The 17,615-nt window shown below is 38.1% G+C and overlaps 1 protein-coding gene across 2 annotated transcripts; it reads right to left on the minus strand.

Moving 5' to 3' along the window:
- Nucleotides 1–1,343: 1,343 nt before the first annotated feature.
- On the minus strand, nucleotides 1,344–16,403 carry LOC128226931 (uncharacterized). 2 transcript variants are annotated; one of them, XM_052937048.1, is made up of 27 exons: nucleotides 16,267–16,403; nucleotides 15,529–15,709; nucleotides 15,242–15,351; nucleotides 14,676–14,780; nucleotides 14,272–14,448; nucleotides 13,960–14,075; nucleotides 13,555–13,681; nucleotides 13,266–13,424; nucleotides 12,921–13,014; nucleotides 12,513–12,648; nucleotides 12,115–12,228; nucleotides 11,448–11,555; nucleotides 11,136–11,162; nucleotides 10,944–10,988; nucleotides 10,758–10,805; nucleotides 10,458–10,544; nucleotides 9,846–10,160; nucleotides 9,480–9,686; nucleotides 9,186–9,308; nucleotides 8,531–8,626; nucleotides 8,036–8,137; nucleotides 4,867–4,965; nucleotides 4,110–4,305; nucleotides 3,407–3,468; nucleotides 3,142–3,213; nucleotides 2,589–2,808; nucleotides 1,344–2,326 (listed from the first exon to the last, which is right to left on the minus strand). In XM_052937048.1, the coding sequence occupies exons 1-27, from the start codon at nucleotides 16,331–16,333 to the stop codon at nucleotides 1,761–1,763; spliced, it is 3,759 nt and encodes a 1,252-aa protein (XP_052793008.1). In that variant the 5' UTR covers nucleotides 16,334–16,403; the 3' UTR covers nucleotides 1,344–1,760. The 2 variants fall into 2 exon arrangements, with proteins under 2 accessions (XP_052793008.1, XP_052793009.1); XM_052937049.1 differs by lacking the exons at nucleotides 4,867–4,965; nucleotides 8,036–8,137; nucleotides 8,531–8,626; nucleotides 9,186–9,308; nucleotides 9,480–9,686.
- Between the last annotated feature and the right edge of the window lie 1,212 nt (nucleotides 16,404–17,615).

The following is a 17,615-nucleotide window of genomic DNA, read 5'->3' on the forward strand; positions in this document are numbered from 1 at the left end:
TCGGACTTTTTTTCCCGGTCCCGAATTTATTCCTTCTGTTTTTATAAAAAAAAACACATTTCCGCTTATGTCGATAATGTATATAGAAAACTCGCTATGTCGCAGTCATATTTCAATCACTGCGATCGAATTTCACTTACTGTATCTTACGAATATTATAATATCTTATTATTGAATCGTTTAAACTATGTTCTTTACACAACAGAACATTGTATAACAAAAATAAGGCGTACATATGGTAAAATTACATTTGCTGAGTAAATTGTTTTGACTTTATAGCGTTCTGTTGGAATCATAACAAACCTACATGTACACACGTTATTTCAGCTACCCAGCCTCAAATAACCACCTCACCTGACGGAAACTGGATATTCAGCGATATTGACAAAGGAACGATATCGCCGTCCAAAGCTCCAGTCAGTCATGAACGCCATGTAACCGACATGGGTCGAGCTGAGTCCTCGCTTGCTCCGCTCTCTGAACAGAGAGAAATAACAATGAGCAGTATTATGACGCCATCGCCGGGTCCCCTAAGCACACGCAATATTGAGTTCCAGCGCCCTCCGGCTGGCGTTTTCGACCGCCGCTCACCGTCAGGATTTTCCGCTGTCAGATCGAGGGAGTCAACATTTGATTCCTTTTCGGCACTACCGCAACAGGTTTTAACACACAGGGACAATTCATCCCTTCAAAAAAGAAAAACCGCTGTGGAGGTGCCTAAGATTAAGATAGACGCCGCCAGCGTGAAGAAAAAAGACCGGGAAATAATGGCACGGCAGTCGCCACTAGGGAGCGAGGGTGGCCGTTTGTCGCCTTTCGTTCCTATCCAGGAAGCCACGTACAGGGACGGAAGCCCACTACCGGAACAGATTCTTACACCTCGAGACGAGGAGACATTAAAGGCAGAATCGAGGCGTAAGCATACAGACCCAACTAAACAACCAGTCGCTCAAGTTCGGCGTCCCCGGAAGAAAATGAGTGATCTGATCGACAAGGACGCAAGTCTCCGACATGTTTACCGGTCACCTTCGCAAAGTCACCACACAATCACACAGCTAGACCATGACATACCCGAAATGGACGTTTAATCCAATCTAACTATAGTGTATGCTGTGAGATGCGGACGTTATATATTTCCACCGTGAGACCTCTCCATTATAGGGTTTTTGTTTCGTAGTGTAAACGTTGTTATTATGTTATTAAAGATGTGCATAATATATAAAATTATATTGATTTTTTAAGCTAGATTCGTTTCCGTTGTAAGGTAGTTATTTATATGTATATGTTACGATAAATAAATTTATATGTTAGCGAACTATTTGTTGTTTAATAAAGAAAGCACATGAATGAAAGCATTTATTTCAAAATGATAACAATGAATATCACAGATATATCATATATAAGAGCAAACACGAATATAACCTCTCTCTCTTTCTCACACATACACACGCGCACACGCACGCGCGCATTCACACACACACACACGCTCTCTCTCTCTCTCTCTCTCTCTCTCTCTCTCTCTCTCTCTCTCTCTCTCTCTCTCTCTCTCAAAAAAATTAGAATTATAATAAATAGCAGTCATTATCAAAGACATACCGTCCAAGTTAAATTTCTATCGGATCATATAAAAACAAATGAACAGTAATAATTAAAAGAAAAAAATGAAAACTCGTGACTAACAAATATAACCACTACCGTATGGCTTTACAAAGTAGAAAATTGGAGTTCCTTTATTACAAACGGGTTTTATGAAACACAAGTTACGATGTGTCTACAAGAGACATCACATTATTGGGTATTACAGCCTCCTGCGTCGCAACACTTGTTTTCTTTGCAGGTGAATGCTTTTGTGGCGCTGGGGGTTTTGTGGATGATTTTTCCCTCGTCAGGTTTTTAGAAGGTTCATCAATAGTGACTGTCTTTTCAATTGACCCTGATGGCCCCCCTACTGGCGGGACACGCTCACCGGAAATGCCCACGGGAGACGGTGGCACGAGCTCTCCGGTAGTGTCCACCGGGGCCCATGCCGACCTATCAGTGGTAAGCGACATGGTGACCTCACGGCTCTGTGCTTTAGAGGCCACTGTACTGTCCCTTATGTCGTCGGCGCTCAATGGACGTTCGCTTACTGATATTGGCATAGAGTTTTTCCTTAAATCCTCAGCCTGGACTGTGTGCATGCGGGAAAGCTTCAACCTAAGCTCACTTGGTGGCGGTGCGGGGTTGAGAGGCTGGTGTTCCTTCCAATACACCGCACAGTTATTCAGGTAACTCCTCGCGTGATCAGCTAGTTCACGTGTCTCCACTGCAGCATTTGTAGGAAGCTCTGAAAGGAGAGTTAATAGCCAATGCGTATTTTATTTAAGTTCACCGTAACATCAATAGTTAGCGGTATAATTTTAGACCATGCACGACTAAAGCCAGTAAATGAAAAAAATAGAATAGAAGAGCATTTTTTCTTGCGTCGGAACTAGATTTTTGTAGTACATGTATGAAGTATTGGAATTAATTCTGACGCTCTGGCTTTAAACTTAATATATGAAATTAAGACAGATAAATGATAAATAATTACTCTAAAGTATACCTACTTTCAGTCTTAACGTATTTGTCGAAGTATATCTTATCCTTGTAAAGCTCTTCTAGGAATTTCCGACAGTTCACGTTGTCGGGTGTAGTGGAGTCGGGCGCCGTGCGCATGCTGATGTCTGTTAAACCGGACGGCTCCCGGGGCGCTCCGTGTCGCTCACTGTACCGCGTGCATCGGTTAATGCCAAGCTGGGAATCCAGGATCTCCGGGGGCTTGCTTAGCTATAAGAATATAAATATTTGAAATAACTATACGTGTGGTGTTGTATTAAAGAGTAATTGCGAATACGTTTTTTCTATTTAGTGTCCCTGCGTAAATGTATTGAAATCAAATAAGCAAAATATTCAAAATATGTCCTAATGCCTAATTATATTTGTATATCAGTTTCAAATAAGACATAATATACATTGTTACACGAGATCAATGGACAGCATGCTCACTAAAGCTTTAACATAAGCTCTTGTATTTATAAACACTATTTCAACTGAAATCTAAATAAGTTACAAAACACATTATCTGGCATAGAACGGTGTAAGATATGAAGAGGTACTGACTTGATTAATACTTCCAACAACCAGGAAAAACTCGTCATCTGACCCGATGTTGCGTTTGCCCTTTGACATGCCCTGAAATGGTTTAAAATAACGAAATATGAATATAGATAATGCAATAGATAGACCGGGACACACCAGCTGTCAAAAACTGCCTGTTAATTGCACAAGCATGAAGAGTCGCAAAATGAAGGAAAGAGACACTAATGATAATGCTTGCGATTCAATTGATTTTAAGTTTTAAGTAGCCCATGCAAGTGCTACAAACCTGCATAGCGTTGTCTTCCTCGGGAATCAAGTTTGCATTGCCTGTCCAGGAGGACCTCAGCCCTGAAACAGACATGGCAACACATTGGTTGAAACGTAGCTCAATATTCGTACCTGATTTTAAACTGTATGCCATAGATATACCATCATAGTTTTCAAGACAATTATGTTAATAAAAAATGTAATGACAAACGTTAACTTTAATGCAGCACATATTATACGGAGTGAACCGTTCAAGCTGCTCTCTTACAGATAGTCAGTTTTGTCATTTTTTAACAAGTTGTCTCAAAATCGGCTGATTTGAGCATCAATGCATTCAATTCAGTCATATAAAATAATTTACAAAAAAAAATGTTTGGTAAAACTACCGATCAGTTCGTTTTTCTGAAAGTGTTAGAAACGCTCATCAATTTTCGAACCAAAATCATAAACTGCGTTCTGGTCTTTTTTCAGCAGTCTTACATCACTAGTTTCCAGACGTTTACGAGAAAATTTGCTCATTCAAGACACAAAATAAAAAAGTTGTTAAAACGATCAGTTTGTGAGAGGGCAGCTTTAAACGAGAATATGGACTTTAAGGGTCAAGTATTCAATCAGCATTAATGGAACATGAGTAATGAAGTATTGCTGTTTCGAGCCCTGTAAGTGATTTTCAATAATCAATTGTATTTAATCACATTAAGGCTTAAGACAAAATAACTCACTTGAATTTCTGCGGCTCATGTTTGGTCGTCCGTCCTCGAATGTGTCTGAGCGCTTGATCATCTGTGAGCCCGAAGCTGGTGGCCGCTGGGACTGGCTGCGTGCGGGCGCCTTCACCGGCTCGTGTCGCTCTATCTGGGCACTGTCGATGTAAACCGCATCCGCTTTAAGACCGCCCGTGGGACCTTTGAAGAAGATCTGAAATAGTTGAGTGTGCAAGTTGGATTTGAATTGTGTATGGTGTTTGTTGCGAAATTCACAAAGTGTTACGCGGCCATCCATTGTAAATGGTCTGACCACCTGAAAGGAACGGGTGTTTTCTTGCAATTTAATGGAAGCTTTTTTAACAAGCAGCCGTTTAAAGCTGCACTCTCACAGATTTACCATTTTGACAACTTTTTTTTTTTTGTCTTTGAATGAGAAAATGTTTGCCTAAACTAGTTATATAAGACTGCTGATAGAAGATCAGATCGCAGAGTTTCATCTCTCCGGTTTAAAATTAATTTTAATTGCCTTAAGCGTTACTAACGGTTTAAGAAAAATGCATAAAACATCAATTATTAAACTTAAAAAATAAAATCTGCGATCTGATTTTTGCCAGCAGTCTTATATCACTGGTTTCCATGCAATTTCGCATAAATTGGCTCGTTCCAAGACAAAAAAAAAGTTGTTAAAACGATCAATCTGTGAGAGTGAAGCTTTAAGAGAAGATGAATCCATTCTTTGGGATTCGCATACAGAAATGATAAAAAGTAGTACCGGTGTGGTTGGATGTTTTTCTTCAGTGGTTGGCTTGCCGTTTTTATCGAACAACCGCTGTTTAAGCAGACCCCGCTCCGCCGATCCCAACTGTCGACCCTTTAACATGAGAGTTGAATTCTTCAGCACATTGCTTGTTAGCAGTCACCACAAGCAAAACATAAACTAACTAAAATAAATTATTTAGAATTTATAACGAAAAGAGCAGTATAAGTAAAATTCATCGCACTTATAAGGATATGTAAGTACGTGTGCTGATGTACCTCAAATTCATCACACTCAAAGCAATATGTCAGTGCATCTGCTGCTGTATCTCAAATACATCACACTTAAAGGCATATGTCAGTGCGTCTGCAAATGTATCTCAAATACATCACACTTATAGTCATATGTCAGTGCGTCTGCAAATGTATCTCAAATACATCAGACTCAAACGAATATGTCAGTGCGTCTGCTGCTGTATCTCAAATACATCAGACTCAAAGGCATATGTCAGTGCGTCTGCTGCTGTGTCTTAAATGCATCACACTTATAGGGATATGTCAGTGTGTTTACTGATGTACCTCAAATACATCACACTTATAGGCAAATGTCAGTAGGATTACTGATGTACCTCAAATACATCACACTTATAGGCATATGTCAGTATGTTTTCTGATGTACCTCAAATACATGACACTTATAGGCTTTTGTCAGTATGTTAACTGATGTACCTCAAATACATCACACTTATAGGCATATGTCAGTATGATTACTGATGTACCTCAAATACATCACACGTATAGGTATTTATCAGTATGTTAACTGATGTACCTCAAATACATCACACTTATAGGCATATGTCAGTATTTTTACTGATGTACCTCAAATACATCACACTCACAGGCATATGTCAGTATGTTTACTGATGTACCTCAAATACATCACACTTGTAGGCATATGTCAGTGCGTCTGCTGATGTATCTAAAAAACATCACACTTATAAGGCATATGTCAGTGCATCTGCTAATGTATCACGAATACATCACACTTATAGGGGTATGTCAGTGCGTCGGCTGATGTATCTCAAATACATTCTACTTAAAGGGATATGTCAGTGCGTCTGCTAATGTATCTCAAATACATCCTACTCAATTACATCACACTTATAGGCATATGTCAGTATGTTTACTGATGTACCTCAAATACACCACACTTATAGGCATATGTCAGTATGTTTACTGATGTACCTCAAATACATCACACTTATAGGCATATGTCAGTGCTACTGTTTGAAAATCGGAGTCCATTTGCTATCGATAATCGAATCGAATCAGATCAAGTAATTCGATTTACTATCGGACAATAATCGAAAGTTCATATAATCATTTAGGAAATACATTCTATATACATAGTATAATCATGATCATTTAAATTGTTTAATCTAAAATTAGTACGTGTGATGCTATAGTCGTGCTTATTGCAACAGTAAGTAAATATCCATAACCTTTTTCTGTCTTAACGAAAAAACAAAACACATACTAAATAATTGCACATCAATTGCAAAATGATGCACACCGCATCAAGTATGTTATCTTAGCATTTTATCCATGTAAAAACATATTGAATATTTGTGAACCAGCTTAACATTCAATAACCTATAATATGGAAGATTTCATAAAAATTTCATAATACTTCACAAAAAAGTAAATTTGTTTATAACAAACGATACCACAAAAAGGTTTCAAAAACAGAATGCATCGAGCCGGGATCCCCGGTATTTGCAGGTTAGATCGGACCCACTACACCATAGATACCGACTATTGGGGTTTTATGAAATATATATACAATTAAAAACAATTTATTTTGGGAGACCTTGTAAGTTTTTAAGCAAAAGTGTTTACATTCACCGCATTTGTGTTAGAGACTGATCTCCCTTGTTAAAATGAACTCAACGAGAATTTACCGGATGGAAAAATTGACATGTAACCTTATTTTACCGCGTAACTAAAATACGTAGTTACCGGAAGTAACATTAGCGACATCGATTTTGGACAACCACTATCGATTGTCGCCGACTAAGCATTTTCAGCGACGATTTATCGATTGTACTCGATAATCGTTCCATCACTAGTCAGTGCATCTACTGCTGTTTCTCAAATACATCACACTTATAGGCATATGTCAGTATGTTTTCTGATGTATCTTAAATACATCACATGTATAGGCATATGTCAGTGCATTTGCTGATGTATCTCAAATACATCACACGTATAGGCATATGTCAGTATGTTTTCTGATGTATCTCAAATACATCACACTTATATGCAAATGTCAGTGCATCTACTGATATATCTCAAATACATCGCACCTATAGGGATATGTCCGTGTGTCTGCAGATGTATCTCAAATACATCACACTTATAGGCATATGTCAGTTCGTCTGCAGATTTATCTCAAATACATCACACTTATAGGCATATGTCAGTTCGTCTGCAGATGTATCTCAAATACATCACACGTATATGCATATGTTTGTTCGGCTGCAGATGTACTTCAAATACATCACACTTATAGGGATATGTCAGTGCGTATGCTAATGTATCTCAAATACATCACACTTATAAGGCATATATCAGTGCGTCTGCTAATGTATCTTAAATACATCACACTTATAGGCATATGTCAGTGCGTATGCTAATGTATCTCAAAAACATCCCACTTACAGGGATATGTCAGTTCGTCTGCAGATGTATCTCAAATACATCACACTCATAAGTAGATGTCAGTGCCTCTCGTAATGTAACTCAAATATATCACACTTATAGGGATATGTCAGTGTGTTTGCTGATCTATCTCAAGTACATCACACTTATAGGGATATGTCAGTGTGTTTGCTGATCTATCTCAAATAAATCACACTTATAGGCATATGTCAGTGCGTCTGCTAATGTATCTCAAATACATCACACTTATAGGGATATGTTAGCGCGTCTCAGACTCATCACACTTATAGGGATATGTCAGTGAGTCTTCCAATGTATCTCAAATACATCACACTTATAAGGCATATGCCAGCGCGTCTGCTTATGTATTTCAAATACATAACACTTATAGGCATATGTCAGTGCGTCTGCTAATGTATCTCAAATACATCACACTTAAGGGATATTTCAGTGCGTCTTCTGACCTTCCGTGTATTGTAGTCGATGTCCTCCAAAGGAGAAGATGTCTTACTTCTATCGCCGCCGACACTAAAGGCAACCTGGCGACCGGAGGCCGGCCTGATAGACTGGAAAAGGTGCAGAAAGTTGTGAATGCATTTTTATTAAACAATTGTGAAGATGCAAGCAAAATCAACAAATCTCATTTGGGATTTGATATTGTAAAAGGTAAATTTTTAAAGCTTTATTCTCAGACTTAGTCATTGGCACTACAAACGGTTGCAAATGCTAGTTTTCCTATTAAGCAAGGGGCATAACTCATCAATTTCTTTTAATCAGAGTGGTACGTCTTAGTACACAATATTATGGCGCTTTGTCATAATGAACTCGTGTATAAAGTTGCATGTTTAAATCGAAATGGATTCTTATGACTGGTAAAAGTTTTTGGACGACGATGACCACAATGACAAACACATCACCCATAGCATAAATGCAACATCAAATTATACTTCATTCCTTACCACTGACTGCCGTTTATCCTCCTCCCCGTCTGTGCCGCTCGCCGGCTCGCCGAAGTCCCAGGAAGCCGTCGGCCCGAACTCGTCGTCCTTGTATCCCTGGATACCAAAAGGGGTTGGATTAGCTTATACAAAACGACTTAGATTGGAACCAATTCAAAGTGTTTAGCAGTTTAGTTTCAAATTACCAGACTAACACTTATTACAATAACCAGAATATATAATTTAATTTCTATCAAGCCTGTACATTTTAAAGATGCACTCTTACTCTTAAATAGAATTACCACAATTGATATAATTGTTTTAATATACCAAAATGGATAAATTCATGTCAAAAGCAATGGTTCTTATTAGTGATACCAAGTTTAATTTGAAAGAAAAATGCAGAAAACACGGTATTTCTACCATATGAAATGATAGTAGATCAAAGTAAATCTTTTAGCATTCACCAATCATTTAATATTTTTGCGTTTTCAGCTAGTAAATACACAGTCATAATCTTGTTATTAATTATTAATATTTTCCAAAAGTGCATTGTTAAGTATGAAGTTTAAGGTTTATCACTCAAAATTTATGTTTGTTATTTATGTGTTTGTACTGATTTTGAATAAGAGTGCACAATTTTTTGTTTTACAGGATATCTACGCAGAAAACTTACCCCGACTGGACGACCGTCTGTGCTCCTCTTCAATCTCGGGAGTCCAAATACATTAAACCTTTTCCGCAGTTCCATCTGTTTCAGATAGATGTCTTTAGGAATAAGTTTACCGTCAACATTTCTCTGAAAAGATAAATAAATCCGTGTAGGTAAAATAAATATTCTGTTGCAACTTCTATGAATAAGAATTTGGGATATATTTCCAATAATTAAGAATATTTTACTGTTGCAATACCTTATAATTAACGTTTTTGGTTCGAATTCGGATTCAATATTCGATAGAAAAATCCATACCACAACATTCCCTTCCTTGTCAAAATGGAACCCGTCTGGTAGTTCCCCACTTTGACCCGGTGTGAATCCAGTGATTCCATATCCGGCCCAGACGCTTTCCTCTTCCATCAGAGCTGTCTCGATTTGGGAGGGCGAGCGCGCTTCCACTTTGACCTGAGTGTCCGCCGGCGCTACATGTAGAGTCTTTCCTTTGGGTTTTTCGTCAATCTAAATATGTCAGAGATAGTAGTAAGTAAACAAGCGTAGTTAAGCTACAGCTTAGCAACAGAGTAGTATATCAGGATACGGGTGTGTGTGTAACAAAACTCGGTGAAAAATAATTCAGGACAATCGCAAATGATGTTCTTATTTACAAGATTTGCTTACAATGTCGTCAACATTTTTTGCTGTGTTTGTCTTCTCGTTCCAAAAGTCAATTTCATCCAACTCGTGCTCAATCTCTTTCTTAACAATGTACTTGTCCATGAACGGTGCTCCTCGAGCCAGCGGCTTACGCCGCTTCCGGCGACGCTGACCGTTGTCCGTGTCCGTCTCACTTCCGCTGACATCACTTTGCTGGCGGCGGCCCTTGGCGCGCTTACGCATCGCCTTCTTTTGGCGGCGGCGGTCGAACTCTAGCTGATCTTGCTGTTCGCGGGTCACGAGCGCCCCACCAAGTTCTCCCTCATCGTGTCCGTGTCGCTAACAAAAACAGACAGTAAGAAACATTGATTACAACGTCTAAAATATGAGGAAAAAAGTTTATCATTGCTGCAGACATGTATTTTTTAACTAAATAATAAATGTTTCGCCATAACTTAACCTGAATTTGAAGTTTGTATAAAAAATAAAACAATGACAAATATAAGGATTGAAAAGTATTTTTCGACGGTTAAATTTGCAAAATTCCCGAGAGTTGTAAAATAACGCCAATGCGAGTGTACTGCATGGACGCATAAACAATGCTAATCAACACAAACATGGCATGCACCGTCTCACCTTCCTGCGCTTCTTCCTGCCGACCACGTCCTTGGCGTTCGACAATCCACCCGGAGGAGTCCAAGTCGCACCTGCCAGCCGCCGCCGCTAAAAAGTAGAAATGTCAATACACTTGCTCACTTAAAAACATTGTGGCTCTATTCTATTACATTTCTTGCATCCATAAAAATCAAATATACATACATGTAACTTAATATAAAGAAAAATACATTTTAAGTGAATTAAGAATTACAAACAATGTTTTGACGGTGGATTTTTAGAAAATGAGGATCATGATAGGTCACATTTGTTTAATGATACCTTTTCCATTAACTGCTTGGCCCTCTTCTCTTTCTCAGAATCGTCGGTCTGTGAAATAAAATATCATCCACATTGAAGCAACTGTTTGTCATCTTATGATCAAGATATACATACATCACGTGTCTATATAGCATGAGTACACACATTCATATCAATGTTATGTCAGTGATATATTCGGAAGCCTACCTCATATTCGTCACTGGATTCCGGTTCTTTAGGGTGCTTAATCACCTGAAATAGATATGAATTTAATATTTAATTAAGCTTTAATTAACTAGTGAAACAATGGAACAATGTTCATTTGCTTCCGATATGTTGACAAAGGAATATATTTGAAAAACAAAATACCTTTCAAGAATTACATATAGGAGCACATACCTTATCAACCATTTCTTCGGGGTCCTTCTGAAAAAAAGAAAGAATTGGAGATAAGTATGTGCATGATGTATGCATGACACCTATTGGATTCAAATACTGTAGAGACGTTTCGTTGTGTAAAATGTTTTTGTTGATATATTTTTTTGCGAATACAGCAAACCATACAATTGCTTTCCTCCAGAAAGATGGCATTCGTTGCTACAAACACAGATAAGAAAATACTACAATATGAAACAAAATATCAAATTTGAAGCACCGCTTTATTATATGAATCATTTTGACGTTTATAAGGCGTTTATTCGGTATAGTTACCTTGACCTCCATTTTAATTCGGAGCTCCTCTGCTTGTTTCTCCTTCTTCCGGCGCTCCTCACGCTCGCGCTCCTTTCGCTCACGTTCCTTCTTAATCCGCAACAGCACCTAGTTAGGAAAGGAAGTCACGTTATAATTGATACCTCATCGTGATTATAGCATAATAATTTTAATAACATTCATAATGAGAACGCAGCTACTGAACAAACAAGGGCAAATTTCGTTTCTTTCAAATACAAATTCTTAAATGAGTTACATCAAGTAAGTGACTTGCTGTGAACATTATCATGATGACATTGCCCCTGTCTATTAGTACTGTAGGTGCTTTGATTACTCTTATGTTTGTTTAACTGACAGTTCTGGTATTCTTATTTATACCATGTTTATTTATATTTTTTTTTAAATGATATAAGGAGTTAACTCTTATAAGAAACAAAAATAAACGAATCATTCGTCGAACAGTAGAACAGAACTTTCTAGAAAATAACCCACTCTACAGAGGAAAAACAAAGCGCTGAAAGATTGCTTTGGTGAAATTAAACGCCAGTAAGAATTGAGTGGGGATGCTGTGGTTTGTCCATGAAATACAAAAAAAAATCATTTGGCAGGTATGTGCTTCCGTAGAAGCTAGTTTTAAACGTTCCTATGATGTTTTTTCGTCTCTTACTTCGTCATCTTTGTCTGGTCGTGGGGTGGTCGGTGGTATAGGTTTCTTGCCGGGTGGAAACACGATGGGTCCCAAACTTTCACCACCTTGTATATCTTTTCGTAGCTGCACACTCTTGGAAAAAACAAGGTGAATTATATTAGTCAGGAAAATCCTAACCTTTCAATATTCAGCTTTAACAATTGCTAAGAACGTTCTGAAACTATTTTTATACACGGGATATGTGCGGAATAATATAAGTCAAGAGTATATTGTGTACTTCGTTTAATAATATTTTTTTTGTCAAAGTACATCGCATGCTTCCCTATTGGATGAAAAACTTCTAGGATACTGCAAGATTAAGATATTCCGTGATAATCCGCAATTATTGCTCATCTGTAGGCGACGTGCGCACGCACCTTTGAAGTCTCCACTCTTTTCTCTGCTTCCACGGGTTGTCCGTCCTGTAACTTTTTCCCGCCCCCAGGTTTCCCAATCTCCGTCAAATCATTCGTCCTCTCCCGGTCTGGTTTTTCCCGTTTAGACGGTTTATATCTGAGTGACCAGAGCAAGTAAATAAACGACGACGAAGTAAAGAAATATGCTTTTGAATATTTACGTTTTGAAGGTTTTTTGACTACGAGTTAAAAAGATTTTAATAATATACAGTATGCGTTTTTTAATTTTTAACCATGCTGTTTATTCCAAAAGGCTGCTGAACAGCATAAAGATGTAAAGCAGGTATATTATTGTCAAAGTTAAATTGTAAATGACAATTGGTTATGCAAAAAGTATGCGTTATCTGAATCAAAAGCGTTATTTCTTACGCTGGGTCCTTCCCGTGCCTGATGGTTTTTATGGCCTCCTTTTCTTTCTCCCCATACCCAACCAGACTGTCCGGGGTCGATTGCCGGGAACCCTCTGGAATTTAACCAAACGATTAATACGAGTGATGAACATTCTGTACTATACCTCGGATTTTCATCAAAACGAAACACTTGAAGTTACTGCTGTTCCATTCTTACGGATGCATTGATCCTATATTTAATACCAAATTTTCTCATTTCAATCCCGTGACTTGAAAATACAGCCTATTGGAACACTTCAACACTTATATTCTATGCAAAACCTGACAAACAGACGAATACAATTATTAATCTGATGCATCTCACCTTTCTTAAGCATCTCCTCATCATCCAAGGACGCGACGGTCTTGCGCATACAAATGAAGACAATAATGATAGCAACAATCAGGATTAGCGCCAAGATACCAAGGACTATTAGTGCGATCACCCAGCCCGCCAGACCACCAACGGCCTCCTCCTCTGGGCCTGGAATCGGAGTTCATAGATAAGCATTTATATAATCATACATGTATATGATGACGATGATGATAATGACGACTGATACCAACGATTCTTAACGAGGATACCAACTGACCAACCATACAAGTCCACCTACCGCATGTGAAATATGGGGTCATGGTTACCCTCTGTCCGCCACTGGTCACCGCCGTGGATGTCTGAGAGCCCTCGCACTGTTCCGGAAGTACCGTCGCTTGCAACGTCCCGTCGGAATAAAGAAGCGCCTGAAATAATATATAAATACCAGTTACAGTTTCAGAAACGAAATGTGATGATTCAAGTACATGTATATGGTATTTGGCTAAAGAAATCCGTGTGGAGACTGGCCACTTTTCAATTTACTCATATAAATAGTTGTTCACTGCACTCAAATAGTTCGAATTTACTTGCTCTTAAGCGTTTAAAATTGTCTCTATTTTCCATCGAACATTTGACAAATGTTTTAACACAATCTGTACCCTTTTATTTATCAAAAATGAAGCTTGAAAAATAATCAAATCACCCAGCATGCAAAGCGATGAGTGTTGATGCCATCCGGACTGACGTCCGCGTTGTACGTTAACGTGAAGGTGTCAGTCCCAGAAGAGTCCGTGTAGATGGAGTACATCTGACCACCACCTTGAAATAATTCACAATGCTGTCGTAAATCGTAATTATCAGAATTCCAAAAAATATAATGCAAATGATGACACCACAGAAAATCAGGAAGTGGGTTGCTTACCACCTACTAGAAACTGTCATATTATAAGCGTAATATTTTTTACATAATAGTCAGAAATTTCCACATCTGTCACTGGAGAGACCCGATTCTTACTTGTAAAGCCGAGGTACTGAGTTGGGTCAGAGTTGCCGAACTCCATGAGTGTCTTGTTGGTACACGTGTCAAGTGTACAGTTCTCCACGGTAACCGCTGACAACAGCACCTCGTATGTTACACTATAGTTCCCCAACGCAAGGTTCGGCAGTTGCATCGCCGCACTCGCCACAAAACCTGGTTGAAGACGAAGTTGATTACTAGTTTGCAGTTGACTTTATTGTCCTGTCGGGCGGGGAGCCAATATTTATATTTACATGTAACGCATCTGTCTGCATAAAAAGTGCATTTATTACAAATGGGGACATATATTATGACACCCTCTGCATAGAGAATTTCTGGCTGAATAGAAAGAAAACTACTGAACTTTGTTCGCAACAACATCAATTCAAAATAAAACGTACCATCTTTGACGAGGATTTGGACGTTCGCGACTGTTTCGTATCCGATCTCCGAGCACGCCCCGTCAATGTTACTGGTGAACCGCTCCCCGGTAGCATCATCAACAGCTGGAAATATATAGTTCCATTCTCTGATATACGCAGGGCGCCGATTAGAAAATGAGTAACAATCAAAGAAGAAGAAGAAGAAGAAGAAGAAGAAGAAGAAGAAGAAGAAGAAGAAGAAGAAGAAGAAGAAGAAGAATGAAAAGAAGAAGAAGAAGAAGAAGAAGAAGAAGAAGAAGAAGAAGAAGAAGAAGAAGAAGAAGAACAAGAACAAGAAGAACAAGAAGAAGAAGAAGAAGAAGAAGAAGAACAAGAACAAGAAGAACAAGAAGAAGAACAAGAACAAGAAGAACAAGAAGAAGAAAAACATAGAAAGTTGTAAAAAGGACATATAGTATAAAAACAACAAAGAACATACATAGTTTATATATAATCATACGGTAGCTGTGACACAACAGTTTATAATAAAATATTTGTTTCTAACTTCCAAACAGACTGATTATAATGCTTTTATGGACGTATACCTGTGGCGAAGTAGAATATGTAGCTGTCTGTGTTCTCGTCACTGATTGTCCGTATGTCCAGGCACACGGACACGTTGATAAACACTTGGAAAAATATCTCAAAATTCGTCCTGAAAATACAAATTGCTTAAATTCGTACGGGGCTTCTTTTAAAGCAAAACAGGAGAAATAGCGGGTACATTTACAATACTTGTTAACAGTTCTTGGGTTCTTTTTTACCCATTCAACAAGTGAAGACTAGTCGGTACACAACACTTTAAGCCCTATAATAAAAGCCATGCACTCACCCTAAAATGTACTGTGTCCCTGAACTCTGTTGACAAGTAAGCGTCGCCACGTTACTTGAGTAGGACAGTGCCGCCTCGAAGTTGGAGACCTCGGTTGCTCCGCCGCTCGTAGCCACTGTCCACGTGCCGCGCGTACTCGAATGCCACGTGCCGTCACTTAGCGGCAAGGTACATTGGCCGTCTGGGTTTTGGAAGGTGATTTTTTTTTACAGATAAAATGAATTGCCTATGAAATGATGTATAATAGATTGTTATATTAAAAGTATGTATTAATTTTGTTAAATCTTATTTGGGAGAAAGGGTGCATTTTAAAGTAATGTAATTCATGTCCTTTTGACAAAGTTGTGGAAACCGCACCAGTTGTATTTTTGTCGACAAGTAACAAATACCCCTAAACAATCAGAATGAAATAATGTCGAAAACAATGGTTCTTATGAAGGATACCAAGTTTATTTTGAAATAAAGGTGCAGAAAACACGATATTTCTACTTTATGAGACGATAGTAGATCACAGTAGGTCAAAGATAATGTTTGTCATAAATGTGTATGTATTGCTTTTAAATAAGAGTGTCATTTTAAAAGAATATGTATAAATTCTAAAGATTTTTTGTAACATGCTATTTTAGTGATAACGGTACAGTAAAGCCTGTCTAGTAAAAAGAAAAAAAACTACAAGCGTTTTCCATATCGTGATTTGTTATTTTAATGCGACGTGAAACAGAGAAAATATGTGCTTACCTGTTAACACAAAGAAAATTCCAAAATAACATAAAAATAGAACTGCCGAAGACATAATTGTAGCCATTCTGGAACTTGAAGATTACTTAAGTATGCTTATTTTTTTCTCATTTTGTCTTTAAACATTATTACTTACACCGTCAGCCATTTTGTTTCTAAGTTAATTAAGATCTTTGTTTTAACAACGATCAAATATCTGTTGAGATTTTGGGTCATTGTTTGTGGAGTTTCTCTCCAATTGTTCTAAACACAAAGGCACCGTCACGCATATACGCACGGACTCTCTCAATCCGAAACCTAAACCCTACCACATTAATTGATTTAAAGACACTGCGATTATAATGAACCAAAGCGGGAAAATGGTTAAATAGCAAAGCAGTTGATATATTTTTGTATTTTCAGCAGAATGATTAAACACGAATTTCTTAATTTAACACTGTCATTTGACATTTGGCCGAATGTTCAGAACTTAAGTTAAAGTTAAAAATATAATAACAACGTTGTTAACGATATCGTCGTTCTTTATATCTTTACTGCAATATGGATTTAATGGACACAGTTGAGATCTGCTGTATTTTAACAGGATTTGAGACAACTGTTTAGTTGTAATTGAATATTATTCAACTATGGTAGCACGTCATCAAATACTTCACCTTTGAAAGTCAACAGGTGATATCATTAATCACGTTAATAAGCATTCACCAAGTTAGGAATTACAAATACATGTTAACTAAAGCACAAGCATTGAATTACGCAACATTTGTGCGCACCGAACACAAATTGCAATACATGTACACAGTTTATGCACCAGTCAATTGTAACCATGCCCCCCATGGGGAAAAGCGGGGACTTTTCGTTTGACTGTCGGTTCAGCAAGTCACGGGTATAATCCCCGCCAAATGCCCCCGCACCCCGGGATACCTAGGCAAGGCCCATTTCCCTCTATTTTAGACGCGAAAACAAAAGCACCGCATCCACTATGCACTGCGGGGCTACCTGGAAGGTAAAACACGGCCCTGGGGGGGGGGCGTGGTTACAATTGATTGGTGCATTAAATAAATGAGTCTGTGTCAATAAATAATGAAGTTTTTCATAGTTTATTCCGTAATATAATTTGTTACATTAGGATAGATATGCTTCACACATACATGTATGTATAAACGAATCTATCATTTGCCTTTTTAGCACATTAATGTATAACAGTCGATTTAAGATAACATATCAAAATCATAGCACCAGTAACACAATGAAATGTCCATGGTTACTTAGTATCGTGTTTCAAAAGCTTGCAAATGACAATAAATGTTTTATAGTCTCACAAACAACAGTTATACAACACAAAAACACAC

This window comes from Mya arenaria, chromosome 3 (assembly GCF_026914265.1).
Source record: "Mya arenaria isolate MELC-2E11 chromosome 3, ASM2691426v1".
Taxonomy (NCBI): Eukaryota; Metazoa; Mollusca; class Bivalvia; order Myida; family Myidae; genus Mya; species Mya arenaria.